This window comes from Rhamphochromis longiceps, linkage group LG12, assembly GCF_057381845.1.
Source record: "Rhamphochromis longiceps isolate RC_006_pf linkage group LG12, R_longiceps_female_GT1.1, whole genome shotgun sequence".
Lineage (NCBI taxonomy): Eukaryota > Metazoa > Chordata > Actinopteri > Cichliformes > Cichlidae > Rhamphochromis > Rhamphochromis longiceps.
In genome coordinates this window covers 35,743,137-35,757,198 of record NC_140568.1, presented here as the reverse complement: position 1 = coordinate 35,757,198, position 14,062 = coordinate 35,743,137, and the positions used below count along the sequence as shown (strand labels likewise).

General features: G+C 37.4%; 3 protein-coding genes across 3 annotated transcripts; all 3 read left to right on the top strand.

Moving 5' to 3' along the window:
• The first annotated feature begins 233 nt into the window (after nucleotides 1-233).
• On the top strand, nucleotides 234-3,122 carry LOC146657776 (uncharacterized). Its single transcript, XM_085427039.1, has 4 exons — nucleotides 234-584; nucleotides 1,765-2,073; nucleotides 2,253-2,342; nucleotides 2,433-3,122. Exons 1-4 carry the CDS (start codon nucleotides 278-280, stop codon nucleotides 2,534-2,536), a joined length of 810 nt encoding a protein of 269 aa, XP_085283165.1. The 5' UTR covers nucleotides 234-277; the 3' UTR covers nucleotides 2,537-3,122.
• Nucleotides 3,123-7,469: 4,347 nt separating this feature from the next.
• LOC146657775 (granzyme A-like) lies at nucleotides 7,470-9,129 on the top strand. The gene is made up of 5 exons (XM_085427038.1): nucleotides 7,470-7,533; nucleotides 7,756-7,897; nucleotides 8,223-8,361; nucleotides 8,597-8,872; nucleotides 8,968-9,129. The coding sequence occupies exons 1-5, from the start codon at nucleotides 7,470-7,472 to the stop codon at nucleotides 9,127-9,129; spliced, it is 783 nt and encodes a 260-aa protein (XP_085283164.1).
• Nucleotides 9,130-11,479: 2,350 nt separating this feature from the next.
• Nucleotides 11,480-14,062, top strand: LOC146657774 (granzyme A-like). The gene is made up of 5 exons (XM_085427037.1): nucleotides 11,480-11,543; nucleotides 11,881-12,022; nucleotides 12,308-12,440; nucleotides 13,195-13,461; nucleotides 13,907-14,062. The coding sequence occupies exons 1-5, from the start codon at nucleotides 11,480-11,482 to the stop codon at nucleotides 14,060-14,062; spliced, it is 762 nt and encodes a 253-aa protein (XP_085283163.1).

Genomic DNA, 14,062 nt, shown 5'->3' with positions numbered 1-14,062 from the left:
TCTTTACAACTTGGGCATTTCTGTAGATTGAAAAATGGTGGCTATACTTCAGTATTTATTTAACACTTGTACACAGTTATTCTACTAAATACTGCAACACACTATTTAAATGTATATAATGAAAACATGTCTAATAGATTATAACACAATCAAACAACCAAACATAGCTATTGTTAACTACTCTGCCTTCATCTATGTTTTTTTTCCTTATGCAGTGGTATGTCATGGCTTAGCAGTGGGTCAGATCTCTTCTTATTACTTCCTAGTCCAAAGACCTATGCCATGGGTCAAAGCCCAGGAGTTCTGTCAGAAGTACTATGTGGACCTTGCTGTCCTGACCACAGAGGAGCAGTACTTCAGTGTCCTGAATGCTACTCCTGCCACAAAAGTCAGCTTTTGGCTTGGTCTGAAACGCCAGAGTGTCTCCAGTGACTGGCAGTGGGTGAATGGGGAACAACTGGGCTATGAACACTGGTACAGGAGAAACAATGAAGGCTGCTGTGCAAGTTTAGAGGCCATGCTGGAAAAAGACAAGAACCTGTTGGCTCGCTACTGTAAGGAACCACACATGGTTGTCTGTCAGGGTAAGTAATGCATTTTTTGCTCTTTTTGGAGTTAGAAACTGACAAATATAGTAACTACAAAGTCTAAATATGATACTCAATAAAGATGAGGCACACAACTAAAAAATGCAAACAGTCAGATTCACTGAAACACGATGCAGTGACTAAAAACCTGTTCTACCTGTCTAAGGTGAGTGTGTTGCCACAAGAAAATGATCCCATACTCTACTGGTTATGTTATGGTGCTTTGTTTATATCCTGCATCCACCTGCCTGTTATTATTTATAACAGATTAGTTAGGTAGCAGTTGAAAAAAATCATTATTAAAATAGTTTTGCTGGTTTAAACCTCTAAAGCAGGGCTCTAAAACTCACAGCCTGGGGACACTTGCAGCCCGTGTCACCCCTACTTGCGGCCCATATGTTGAGGTGAAGAAATATAATGCAATTTGGCCCTTGAAATTACTCTTTTTGTTAGGGAGGATTTCTTTCCTGTTGTTCCTTAAAAAGTTCATTAAAAAGCAAAAAAATATTTAATATGAAGGCAATATGAGCAGACAGTACAAACATGTTGGCTGCGTTAGTTCAGTGAGAAAGTTATTTGTAAAGAAAACATTTTTCACTGGCCGTAAAAAATGAATGTGTACACTTATGTCTGCATTTTTATTTTGTTAAATATGAACATAATGATTGCAAAAGTGCTGCAATGTGTCTGGCCAGAAAGAGTGTACCAATTTATTTATTTGGTAGTTCAATGAAAAGCTTCAGTTAGTTAAGAGTGAGAAAAAAAATTGTTGTTATACAATATTTATACAATATTTGAAATAATACAATGAGATGACAGTGCCAGCAGTGGCCCGCAGCTCTCTGAAGTTGGAGATCCCTGCTCAAAAGCACAGTAACATGAGACAGTACCTCCAACCAATTTAGATAGATGAACTAGTCCACCGTAGTTCATGCTGGAGTTCATTTTTTAGTATTTTACCAGGATTCTCCTGTTCCTCCCCACAAAAGAGCAGATACTGCTTCTGCTGCTGGCCCCCTCACTGACCTATCTAGCTCTCCTCATATAATAACCCATCACCTGGTATTTAAATCTCTGTTTTCTCCATCATTTTTCATCAAACCTATCTGATAACATGTTATTTTTTATGATCCATACCTGAGCTCTTACTTGACTCTGACTGTTTTTCTTCCCACAGGTCCACATTCCCCTCAGTCGGTGACAGTGGACTCAGTGGGTGCGGAACATGTGAATCTTAGTTGGAATATCTCTGCCTTTATGCAGACGACACCACACAGTTACAATGTGACCATATGTGACAGCAGATGTGAGACAGTCTTTTACTCCTGCACCAATGGTTCTGCAGCGATGAGCATCAGCATCTCCAACTTAACATCAGGCACAAAGTATTTCCTACATATCTCTGCCTTTGTTGTTCGGCCTGACAGTGTTACTGGTGGAAACATCATCCTGCAGAGTAACCCTACAACAGTAGACGTTAAAACAGGTGAGGAAGTTCTTGTTTATTTTTGTGTCATGGCTTGCTTCCTAGATACTGTGTACAATAACTGACAACAACTTAAATTAAAATATTCTATTATATTCAGCCCATTTACTCATCATTGTAAACTGGTGCTTGCCTCCCTCTTTTGTATCTGTGTCTCTGTATCCTCTCTACTTCGGTAGATCACGATATCATCTTTGCTGTTTTGATGGTCATTAAACTGATGTTGCTTGCTCCTCCACTGTGGATTCTTTATCATATCCTTAAAAAAGGTAGGTCTTCTTTCTCCAGTAAAAAATCTATATATTTAAAAAAAATCTCCATAACATATAACATAATTTTTATTTTTATTTTTTAAACAGCAGGTCGTTTTGAAGAATCAAATCATTACATCTCTCCAGTGTTGCTCTCAACTGAAGACACAATTGTTGATCTGGTCCCTCAGAAAACTCCAGGCATTGGTTAAGACACGGAAAAAACATAGTCTAGACATTTGTAGAAAAATCTCTTCAAATGAAAAATGCCAACACAATGAATATAGAATACATGGAGACAGATTCATTTTTTAAAAAAACTGCTTCTCATTTACAAATGAATCGTTAACCAGTGTGTAGAAAATACTACAGTTAAACCTTCTTTTTTGAAACATGGTATGACCAACTTTTCTAAAATACCTTTCGATTTTTATTAAATTTGATCCTAAATGAGTGACTAAGACCACGAACTCAACAGGATTGTGTTTTCCGTTGCCGTTTACCCACAGACTCATAGTACCGAAAGCCTTTACGCAGCCACAGATATTGCATTGTAGCGGCCCTTCACATAGGATGCAGGTTTAAGGCACTTTCACATTGGCTTCATCTTTATAAACAGACATCTACACTGTTGTTTTGTATTGTATGGTTGTACCATTGGTCATTCAGATTAGTGAGCACATGTGAAAATATGTGACCCTCAAAATTTAAAAAAAGTAGTCCCTGGAGTATTTGTTAAAAGCATTTTATGCTTCTTTTTTTTTTTTTTTTTTTAACTAAAACTACCTGTTAGTCATTTCCCACAAAATGTGTCATGCTGTAACTCATCACAGTCTGAGTTATGAAGTATTAGCACAAGTCAATGCAGTGAAGTGTCAGATGGACCACTGTAGTATCACTTTTTACCTCAAGATGAAACCGTCATTTGATTTTAATGAGCAGTAGGAAGAAATCACATATTATGTATTATGTTGTTTTGTTTTTCCACTTTTTCTTGATGTACTCACCTTTAGTTTATTTAAAAAAGCAAGAAAGTCAGTAAATGTGAAAAATGAGCGAAGAACAATATATTTCATCCAGTGCTGCTAGAAGTTATAAGTCATAAAAATATAAACTATTAAGAGGAACAAAAAGAAAAATTTAAACTGTAAAATTTAAAAAATGTTTATTGTTGTTATTCTTCACTTTTAGGATTTCTTTTTTCTTTTATATTTTTTAGTGTTTTTTGTTCATTTGTTTGTTTATTACAATATTTTTTTATTACAGGGCCCATTGATATTGGACGAAATATTATAAAGCTTCTTTCAAAATGTACTTGTTGCTTTAAATTAGAATTAGACAAACATAACTTTTAGGGTCTTCTCAATAGTTTCAGATAGTGGCAGTGCATTTAATTGAATGTCATGACCCAAATGAAACATTAGCATTTCAAAGATGGAAAATAACATTACCAGTATTCTTGATTGAGAGTGAGATATTTTTCTTGAATCAAACATAGGTCAAAAAAGTAGTGATTACACAAACAAGCAATGTGTTTTACATAAAGACCTTGCTGATCTCATGGTTCTCAGGCCTTTAGGTGTATTTTTTAAGCTGCCTTTAGGATTTATGTAGCGTATCAGGAAACAAGTTAACAGTAACTGAATAGCAGTATAAACAGTTGATTACTTACTATACTCTGCTGACAAGCTTATTTACAAAGAGTGGCATAGATACAAATATTCAATAAAGTTGTTGGTTTATTGATTATTTGCACACATTTAATGAAAAACAAAGAAAAAAGACTTTGGGATTGTACCAACTTGTTCTTTCTATAATTTCTATAATTTTTTATATTAATCTTGTTTGTTTTTTAATCCTGTTGTCTACTATTTATATTTGTTGGTATGGAGCACCTGTAATTTCATTGTACATGTACAATGACAATAAAGGACTATTCTATTCCATTCTGTTCTTTTCTATTCCTGTTTCTACAGGAAAGTAAAAAGGTATGTAGCAGCCATGTGCTGCTAATGCACTTGATTAACTGATCATCAGCATGTGTGACCACCTATATAAAAGCACAGGTTTTGGCAGTTTGCTGGTCTGGAGCACTCAGGTGTCAGTGTTATAGAAAGGCATACTCTCCCCTGGAGTGTATGTCAAAGCAAATTCACCCTAAGGTCAAACCATGAAGTGCTAAGAGACATTGCAAAAACCCCAGAGCTACATCTCAGACTCTACAGGCCTCAGTTAGCATATTAAATGTTAAAGTTCATAATTGTACGATTATGAAAGTAGAATGTGAGCCAGATTTCTGGAACAGTGTTCTCTAACGCACAGTGCCACATTTGGAGAAAACCAAACTCAGTATATCAGCACAAACACCTCATACCGACTGTCAAACATTAAATAGTAGTGGAGCTTTGTTGACCTGAGTTTGTTTTGCAGTCACAGGATCTGGGGACCTTGCAGTCATTGATTTGACAATGAACTCATCTATATACAAAGTTAATGCAAAGTTAATGTGAGGCCATCTGTCTGACAGCTGAAGCTTGGCTGAAACTGGGCCCTGCAACAAGAGAAAGATGTCAGGCATACCAACAACAGCAGAATGGCTGAAAAAAAAAAAGGAATCAAGCTGCTACGGTCATCTAGTCAAAGTTTAGAGAAGAACAGTTGACCAACATTCTGCCACAAAAAGTGTTAAAGTAATACAGAATATGAGAGCTTTAACTTATTGCTGCCCAAGGTGGTTCCACAAGGTGTTAAATCAAGACCTATACTTACTTTTTGAAACCACTGCATAGTGTTCAGTGGAATAAATGCTACGCAGTGCTATGACTATGTTCCACCAACTTACCGACTCAGTCATTAATTTTGCTCAACTTCCAGTCTATGACTGGGCTAGACTGAGGGGAGAGGGGGAGGGGGGGGGGGTGGCGGGTAGGTTTTCCTGTGGTTTTGTCTCAATTCACACAGAAAAAAAACTCAAAGTGAACCAAAACATGTCACTACAAACCACATGAGAACATTTAGTCTGCTTATTGGTCAGATGTGTCTGGGGCTGGAGCAACAGATGCAAATACAGAAAGAAGGTGCTCTCTTTATAGCATTGACTACGCTAGCTAGTCAATGCTATAAATTACTTGTATAGCTAGTTGCTATCCCACACTAACCATTTGGGTACTCTAAACATGAATGGTATTTTGCCACATCACAAAGGATACCTGGCTAGAGGACGATGTTTCCAACCTTGTTCACTCTAACTTCAGACTCCAAATAACTGAAAAGCCTACAGACTAAATACTAAGCTCCATACTTATTTTTAGAGAAGATTCCTTCGGGGTATATCTGTGGAGTCCCAGCTAACATACATGCTTCACTGACTCTCAGTGACACTAGCTGCCAGATGAAGCTGCTCCAAAGTCACATGTCTGATAAGAAAAACAGAAAAGAACCTTTACAGAGAAAAAAAAGTGACCATAGTGACCACTACCAGTCAAAGGTTTGGACGCACCTTCTTATTTGATGGTTTTCTTTATTTTCAAGACAATTTGCATTGCAGATTCTCACTGAAGCCATCAAATATATGAATAAAAATATATGGAATTATGAAGCACATATATGTAACTAAATATCTTGATGCATGCTCAATAATCCAGGTAAGTAAATCTCCAAAAGTTGATTCTGTTCATCTGGATGTAGCGTTTTGTGGGAGAAACGTTTCATCACTCATCCAAGTGACTTCTTCAGTCTCAGCTGACTGCAGGTTTCCCCAACCTTATAAACAATAGGCTGGGAGGTCAGTTCCTTAATCTTAATAATTCTAATTCTCATGACCATTGATCAACAACCACTGACCAAAGCCCACTGATCAAAGACCATGAGTACCATTCACAGAGAGTTGGTAAATGGCTGCAATCACAGCATTGTAAGATGGTGAAAGATGTAACCTCTGTAAAGGAAAAAGGGAAAGACCATCTCTGAGTCGAGGAGGGGGAACGCTAGTGTTACAGGAAGCCGGGATCCACACCAGCCACACCCAGCTGCTCACACGGACCATGACAGATGGGCTTTGTCAGGGTTCCTTTGTGGATTTGCTCAAATAGATACTAGGAAGCCGCTACTAAGGAAAAGCAACAAGCAGAATAGATTTGTTTGGGACAAGAAACATGAGGATTGGACGTTAGACTGGAGAAAATCTGTGCTTTGGTCTGATTAGTCTAAATTTGAAATCTGTGGTTCCAGCCACCGTGTTTTTGTACGACGCAGAAACATGCATGATTCCCACCATGAAGCATGGAGGAGGAGGTGTGATGGGGTGCTTTGATGGTGACACTGTTGGGGATTTATTAAAAATTGAAGGCACACTGAACCAGCATGGCTACCACAGCATCCTGCAGCGACACGACATCCCATCTGGTTTGCCTTCAGTTCGACCGTCATTTATTTTTCAACAGGCAATGACCCCAAACACACCTCCGGGCTGTCTAAGGGGTATTTGACCAAGAAGGAGAGTGATGGAGATCTGCACCAGATGACTTGGCCTCCACAGTTACCTGACCTAAACCCAATCGAGATGGTTTGGGATCTGATGAACCACAGAGTGAAGGCAAAAGGGCCAACAAATATTCGGCATCTCTGGGAACTCCTACAAAACTGCTCATCGAGAGAATGCCAAGAGTGTACAAAGCAGTAATCAAATAAAAGAGTAGCTATTTTGAAGAATCTAAAATATAAATATGTTTTGAGTTATTTGTTTACTACAGAATGCCATATGAGTCTACAATGTAAATAGCTATGAAAAGAAAGAAAAATCATTAAATGAGACGGTGTGTCCAAACTTTTGACTGGTAGTGTAGTTCTTGTAAAGGACTTATTCTTTCAACATGAATAATGTCTTCCTCCAACTGTTTCACACTAGTCCATGTATTGACACCTGCACCCACTGATGACTTGCACTGTGCCACACAGATCATGAGATTTACTTGTAAATCGGATCACTGGCTTTGAAATGAATGCATCCTCACCTCATGCTTGCGACCGCTTTTCATGACACATGAATTTCCATTTGTCAGACCACTTCCTCTGAGCTCACATAAAGGCGACTTTGTGCACCATAGTGTGTTTCAGTCTATTTAGATCAAAGCGAAACAAGAAGAAATGCTCTGCCTCAGGGGTTTCAGTGTTTTCCTCTCATGTGTTGTCCTTCTCATTGTTCAGTCAAGTGAGTTATTTCATCTGTTGTGCATTTGTTTATTTAATACTAATGAATTAATTGATGTAAATATGCCTAAATCATGGTAATGTTTCTGCTTGTTTCTTATGCTTTGTTTAGTGTTGTGCATGTAGATTGTGTGATCTAAATGTCTTTTAGTTTTACAAAGGAAAGTGTGAAGAGAATTTATCTGTTCATCTCAATGACCTCTTTGAATATTTGTCACTTTAGGTCGTGGTTCTGAGATCATTGGAGGTAATGAAGTGCAGCCACACTCGCTGCCTTACATGGCTCTGCTGGAGAGTGACAAACCGATATGTGGAGGGGTACTAATTGATCAAGCATGGGTCCTGACTGCTGCACACTGTCCTAGGTAGGAATCTTTCCCATTAACATTTGAAAATTGCAATCTTAATTCTTGTTGGCTCTTGCAAAGATGTTGCACTATGATTATTCAAAATGCCATGCTAGTCAGTAACATTTCCTCTTTATGATGCTCCACTCAGCATTCATTATAGCAGCTATAATCTGGCAGATAGTGACTAAAGAAACCACAAGAGCTCAGGGGTTTGAACACTTCTTTACAAGGAACAAGTGCTGCTCTGCATCACTGTTACCATATTTGTCACTTTCTTAATCAATAAACCTATTCCATAACTGAACTGTAATTTAACACTGCACCGTTTTTGCTCTTACAGCATTAAGAAGGTGTTGCTGGGGGTGCACTCCATCAAAGCAGATGAAAAAGATTTCCGACAGGTCCGAAAGGTGAAAAAAAGTTTGCCTCATCCCTGCTATGATGGCACGGACAAGGTCAATGACCTCATGTTACTCAAGGTAATGTGACTACAAAAGAATGGAAAAGTGATCCAAGATTGCTGATAATTATATTTAGAGGAATTTATAGAAAATTTGTTTTTGTTGAATTTTCTCAAAGTCAAAATTATACATATAAGCTCAAATATATACATGCACTCTCTCAAATATGATAAATGTGTGTGTTTTGTTGTTTGTTTTTACTAAAAGCAATGATGAACCCATTATGGTTAAATAAGTATTATTTAAATTTCAGCTGGACAAGAAAGTGAAAAAAACCAAAGCTGTAAACTGGCTCACGCTGCCCAAAACCAGTAAGGAGCCGAAAGCTGGCAGCGTCTGTGTGGTGGCTGGATGGGGAACTACTAAAAACAATGTCAATCGAATGTCAGATGTCCTGAGGTCTGTCAATGTTACAGTGATTGACAGAGTGACGTGCAACTCAGCTGATTATTACAGCCTCAATCCTGTTATCACCAGCAGCATGATATGTGCTGGTTCGAATGGTAGGAACACAGCTGATACCTGTCAGGTATGTACGCCTCACCGTCCACTTCGCTACTTGAACCGTAAACGAGTCGAAAAATAAATGAAAAAATGAACCTCATATTATTGCTCTCTTTGCAGGGGGATTCAGGAGGACCTCTCATGTGCAATGGTGTGCTAGCTGGAATCACTTCCTTTGGACGGATGTGCGGTCTCATTAAAAAACCCGGAGTTTACTCTTTTCTGTCAGAAAAACAACTCAAGTGGATCAAAAATACAATGAAGGGATCTAAAATAGAATGAGTTCTCTGAATCATTCCTGCTTCCATCTTTAAATTAAAGAGGGATACTAAGTTCAGTTGTGTTATTTTGCCACCACGAGTCTACATTTATATCTGTCTATATTTATGATTTTAGGGATGATGTTAAAGCAGAGTGTTACTGAACGTTTGTTGTAAATCAGTGGTTGTCAACCTGTAGAAATATGGTGTGAAATTCAGTTGACTGATAGAAGTGTACTTTTCTGTAATGTACTTTTGTTTTGCATTAGTAACCAATGGTCTGGGTTACTAAATGTAGAAAAAGCAAGCACACCAAGAATCAGATGCCATATTGAGATAAGAGTGTCTAGATAAATGTCTTGCAAAGACAAAGTTATGTCCTGTTTATGTACTTTATGGTTAAATGTATTTCTGTTTTTATATTACTGTGAAGCACTATGTGGTTTTTACCCTGTGAAGAGTGCTATATAAATAAATTGAATTGAATTGAATGATGGTGGTTAGGATTATCCATGATGCATTATAATTTGTTTAGTGACCTGACCTAAGTTTGCAGCTATTTTGAGCTACTACAACTTAATACACAGTAAAAAACAAACAAACCACTAAATCAAAAGTTGAAATGAAGCTGAAAATGATGAATATTCCACAATCACGAATTGAAAAAGTTAACAGTAAATATATGTTAACTTTTTTTATTATACTTCTTGTCTGTCAGCGGTTAAATATATATATATTAATTTAAGAAGACACAGAACAACCACTTTAGTTAGTGTCTACTCTTTTTTGTCAGAAAAACAACTCAACTGAATCATGAATAAATTAAGCAAACTGAAATTTCATGACTCCAGAGGCATCAACATGATAAACAAGATGGAAATCTTTGACGTCTTGTTGTCATTGCGGTCTCTGTCGGGTCCTCTATCAGAGGCCTGGGAGCTTGAGGGTCCTACGCTGTATCAAAGCTGTTCCTAGGACTGCGCTCTTCTGGACAGAGATCTCCGATGTTGTTCCTGGGATCTGCTGTAGCCACTCGCCTAGCTTAAGAGTCACCGCACCTAGTGCTCTGATTAATACTGGGACCACTGTTACTCTCTCCCTCCACATCTTCTGCAGCTCTCCTCTGAGCCCTTGATACTTCTCAAGCTTCTCGCGTTCCTTCTTGTACACACATGTGATCGTAGTTCTGCTGTGGCTAGCCATTTCCACTGCAGGAATTGAAGTCAGATGAGTCAAATATTTGCCTTTGTGGCCGTTCTGTTTACCAAAAATGGACACAGCCACTGTGATAGGTGATGGATTACAATTTAATATTTTAGATGCTGTCACTGCAGATTGCACATATAGGTTGACATGTTAGCTTTGAGACATGAAAAGCCAGACCTATATTCTTTCTATTGGCCAACAGAGAATTACTCCTTTGGAAAAAACAAACAAACAATCACCTAGTTCCTGCAGTGGAAAATGACATATTTACTCCTTTTCCCCTCATTTTTTCTTTTTTGTGAACAAAGATGTTTGTTAATTTAAAAAAAATATTTTCTCTTTTTGCAAATTACATAAAATGCCAAGAGAAATATAAGTGCTCCTGTTTGCTTCGGTCAATCACATTTGCTGGAAACACATGAGATAAAACACATTTTTTGTGGACACACAAACCCCATGAAAGTAAAACAACAAAGTGAGATTATTCAACCTGTCAGCCAGAAAGATTCACCACTTTCCGTATTACAAGCCTTAAAAAAGAGAAGGCTGTGAACAACTTTTTCTTGCACATACTGTCTTCTCATTCTGAGTAGTATTAATTACAGTAATGTCAACATAGAAAACATCCACTTTATGACTATACATTCAATTAAGTAATTAATTATTAATAATTTGAAAATAATCAGTTCCTTCTTCTTTTGGGCACTACCTTTGAGATGTTTCCTTCAGGATGTATCTGTGGACTGTCTGCTGACAGACATGCCTCATTGTCTCTTACTGGCACTAGTTGACAGGTGAAGCTGCTTCAAAGCTACATGTCTGATAAGGAAATAATCTCTACACCAACTGTAAAGTTATTATAAAGTGCTTTTTCTTTTAACATCAATACACTCTTCTAGCTTTTTTCATACAAGTAGATTTATGGACACGTACACTCAAGGATGACTCATTGTACACCAGACAGAACAAACCTCAGCAACGACATAGAAAAAAGACATGGTTACTGAATGAATACTTGTAAATGCTACCACTATCTTTGAAACAAATGCATTCCCACGCCTTGCTTGAGCCCATTATGCTGAATTTTCAGACCACTTCCTTTAGGCTTGATACATAAAGACGAGTGCGCACCAGTGTGTGTTTTAGTCAAAGCCAAATAAGAAGAAATGTACTGCTTCGGATTTTTCAGTGTCTTGATCTCATGTGTCGTTCTTCTCATTGTTCAGTCAAGTGAGTCATTTCTTCTGCTTTTGATTTATTTAGTGGTTAATTAATGTACATATGTCTAAGTCATAGTAATGTTTTTCAGCAAATTTGTTATGGTTTCTTAGTTGGAGTGTAATTTCACTTTTCCTGATCACTCCTACATGGATTTTAAAGGTTTCATAAATGTTAGAATTTGTATTTGGATGTGCTTCCAGTATTTTGTGTATAGATTCTGTGATCTGTGTCACATAGATGTCTTATAGGCTTACAAAGTAAGTTGTGCAGAGAGTTTTCTGTCTTTGGTTTAAGCGCTTGTCGACTCATTTGTCTTAGTGATCTCTTTGAATATTTGTCATTTTAGGTGATGGTTCTGAGATTATTGGAGGCAATGAAGTCAAGCCACACTCACTGCCTTTCATGGCTCTGCTTGAGGGTAACAAGGGCAATTGTGGAGGGATACTAATTGATGAAGCATGGGTCCTGACTGCTGCTCACTGTGATAAGTAGGAATCTGAAGCATTTGTTTATGTTTTTACTGGATCACAAAAAAATCCATGTCATCATGGGTATTGAAAATATCATACAAGTCAACATGTTTAAGCTTCATGATACTCCAATCAGCTACATGCCACATCGTGACCTTAGTAAATTTTTTTTTATCATGTAACCACTCAGTAATCAGAGAGAAAGCAAATCTTCATTTCTTCTCTATTTGACACTTTCTTGGCCAGTAAACCTATGCCATAATTTAACTTTAATTTAACACTGCATTGTTTTGGCTCTTTTAGAATTAAGAACGTGTTGCTGGGAGTGCACTCCATCAGGAGAGATAAAAAAAAGCAGATCCAAAAGGTGAAAAAAAGTTTTCCTCATCCCTGTTTTGATGCAAAAGACAGGGTCAATGACCTCATGTTACTCAAGGTAAGGTGACTATAACAGAATGGAAAAACGATCCTTAGCGATTTCTATAAAAGTTATGTTTGCTGACATTACATAATACATGTTAAGCAAGAAAAGCAAATGTTTATTCAAGATAAACACAACTGCAAAGCCAGGCTGTCACTTATGATTATTTAACTTCAGATGTAAAATAAGGTCTTTCTCATCTTCCCATCTGTTCAAAATTCAACAGCTCAAATTCCACCTGAGACCAGAAAGAGAAAGATGCTTTTCTGCAAAATTTAGATAATTTTTCTTTTTTCATTTAATGTTTGTACGACAGAGCATCAGGGCCGCATTAAGAACAAAAGTATTACTAATCATTTTGAGAATAAAGTGGAAACTTCAAGATAATCTTTAAATCTTGAAACTGTTTTTCAAGAAAAGAGTGGGAAAGTGGAGATTACAGTTGTTGTGTCAAGACACATTGCCACATTTGTCATGCCCTCTTGGAAGAGTGGATTTTGTATAGGATATAACAGTAAGTGTAAGCTGCACAATCCTGAAAACTTCTGGTATTTTGAATTTTTTGTTCAAAATAGAATTACGACTTTAGTCTCTCAATTTTGATTGTGATTAAAGACTGACTTCATGTTGAGTCGGCTTAAGTAGTTTCATTTAAAATAAATGTGTTTTTTTTTAATTGTTTTTATTTTATCTTATTTATTTATTGTAAAAATTCTATTAAGGCAATGATGAATTCATTATGCTTAAGTAATTATATCTTAAATTTTAGCTTAACAAAAAAGTGAAGAAAACCGAGACGGTTAATTGGCTCAAGTTGGGCAACGCTGTCAAAGATCCTGCAGCTGGAAGCATCTGTGTGGTGGCTGGATGGGGAGCAACTAAAAGCAAAGCCGAGCAAATGTCAGATGTCCTGAGGTCTGTCAATGTGACAGTGACTAACAGAGTGAAGTGCAACTCACGTGCCTATTACAACCTCGACCCTGTTATCACCAGCAGCATGATATGTGCTGGATCAGAGACAGCAGATACCGGTCAGGTATGTATGCTTGATAGTCATTTTTACCACTTTAACTGTTAATGATCAGAAAAAATAAACTACTAAATAAATTCAAGTCTATTTCATTCTATTTATATCACAACAACAGTTGTCTTAAAGCATTGTAAGGTAAAGACTGTACAATAATACAGAGAAAACACCAACAATCAGAAGACCCCCTTTGAACAAGTACTTTGGAGACAGTGGGAAGGAAAAGCTGCCTTTTAACAGGAAGAAACCTCCAGCACAGCCAGGTTCAGGAGGGGCAGCCATTTGCCTCGACCAATGGGAGGTAGAGGGAGGAGGACAGGAAAAAGACATGCTGTTGACGAGATTATTATGGGCAGAGATTATTAATATTTTATAATTAAATGCAGAGTGATGTATAAACACACAGTGAATGAAGAAACACTCAGTGACCATCATATTATAATTTTCTCTACAGGGAGATTCAGGAGGACCGCTGTTGTGCAGTGGTGTGTTGACAGGAATCACTTCCTTTGGACCTAAGGAGTGTGGTAACAAAACACACCCTGGAGTGTATGCTTTTCTCTCAGATAAACAACTCCAGTGGATCAAAAAAACTATGACTCAAAATTAG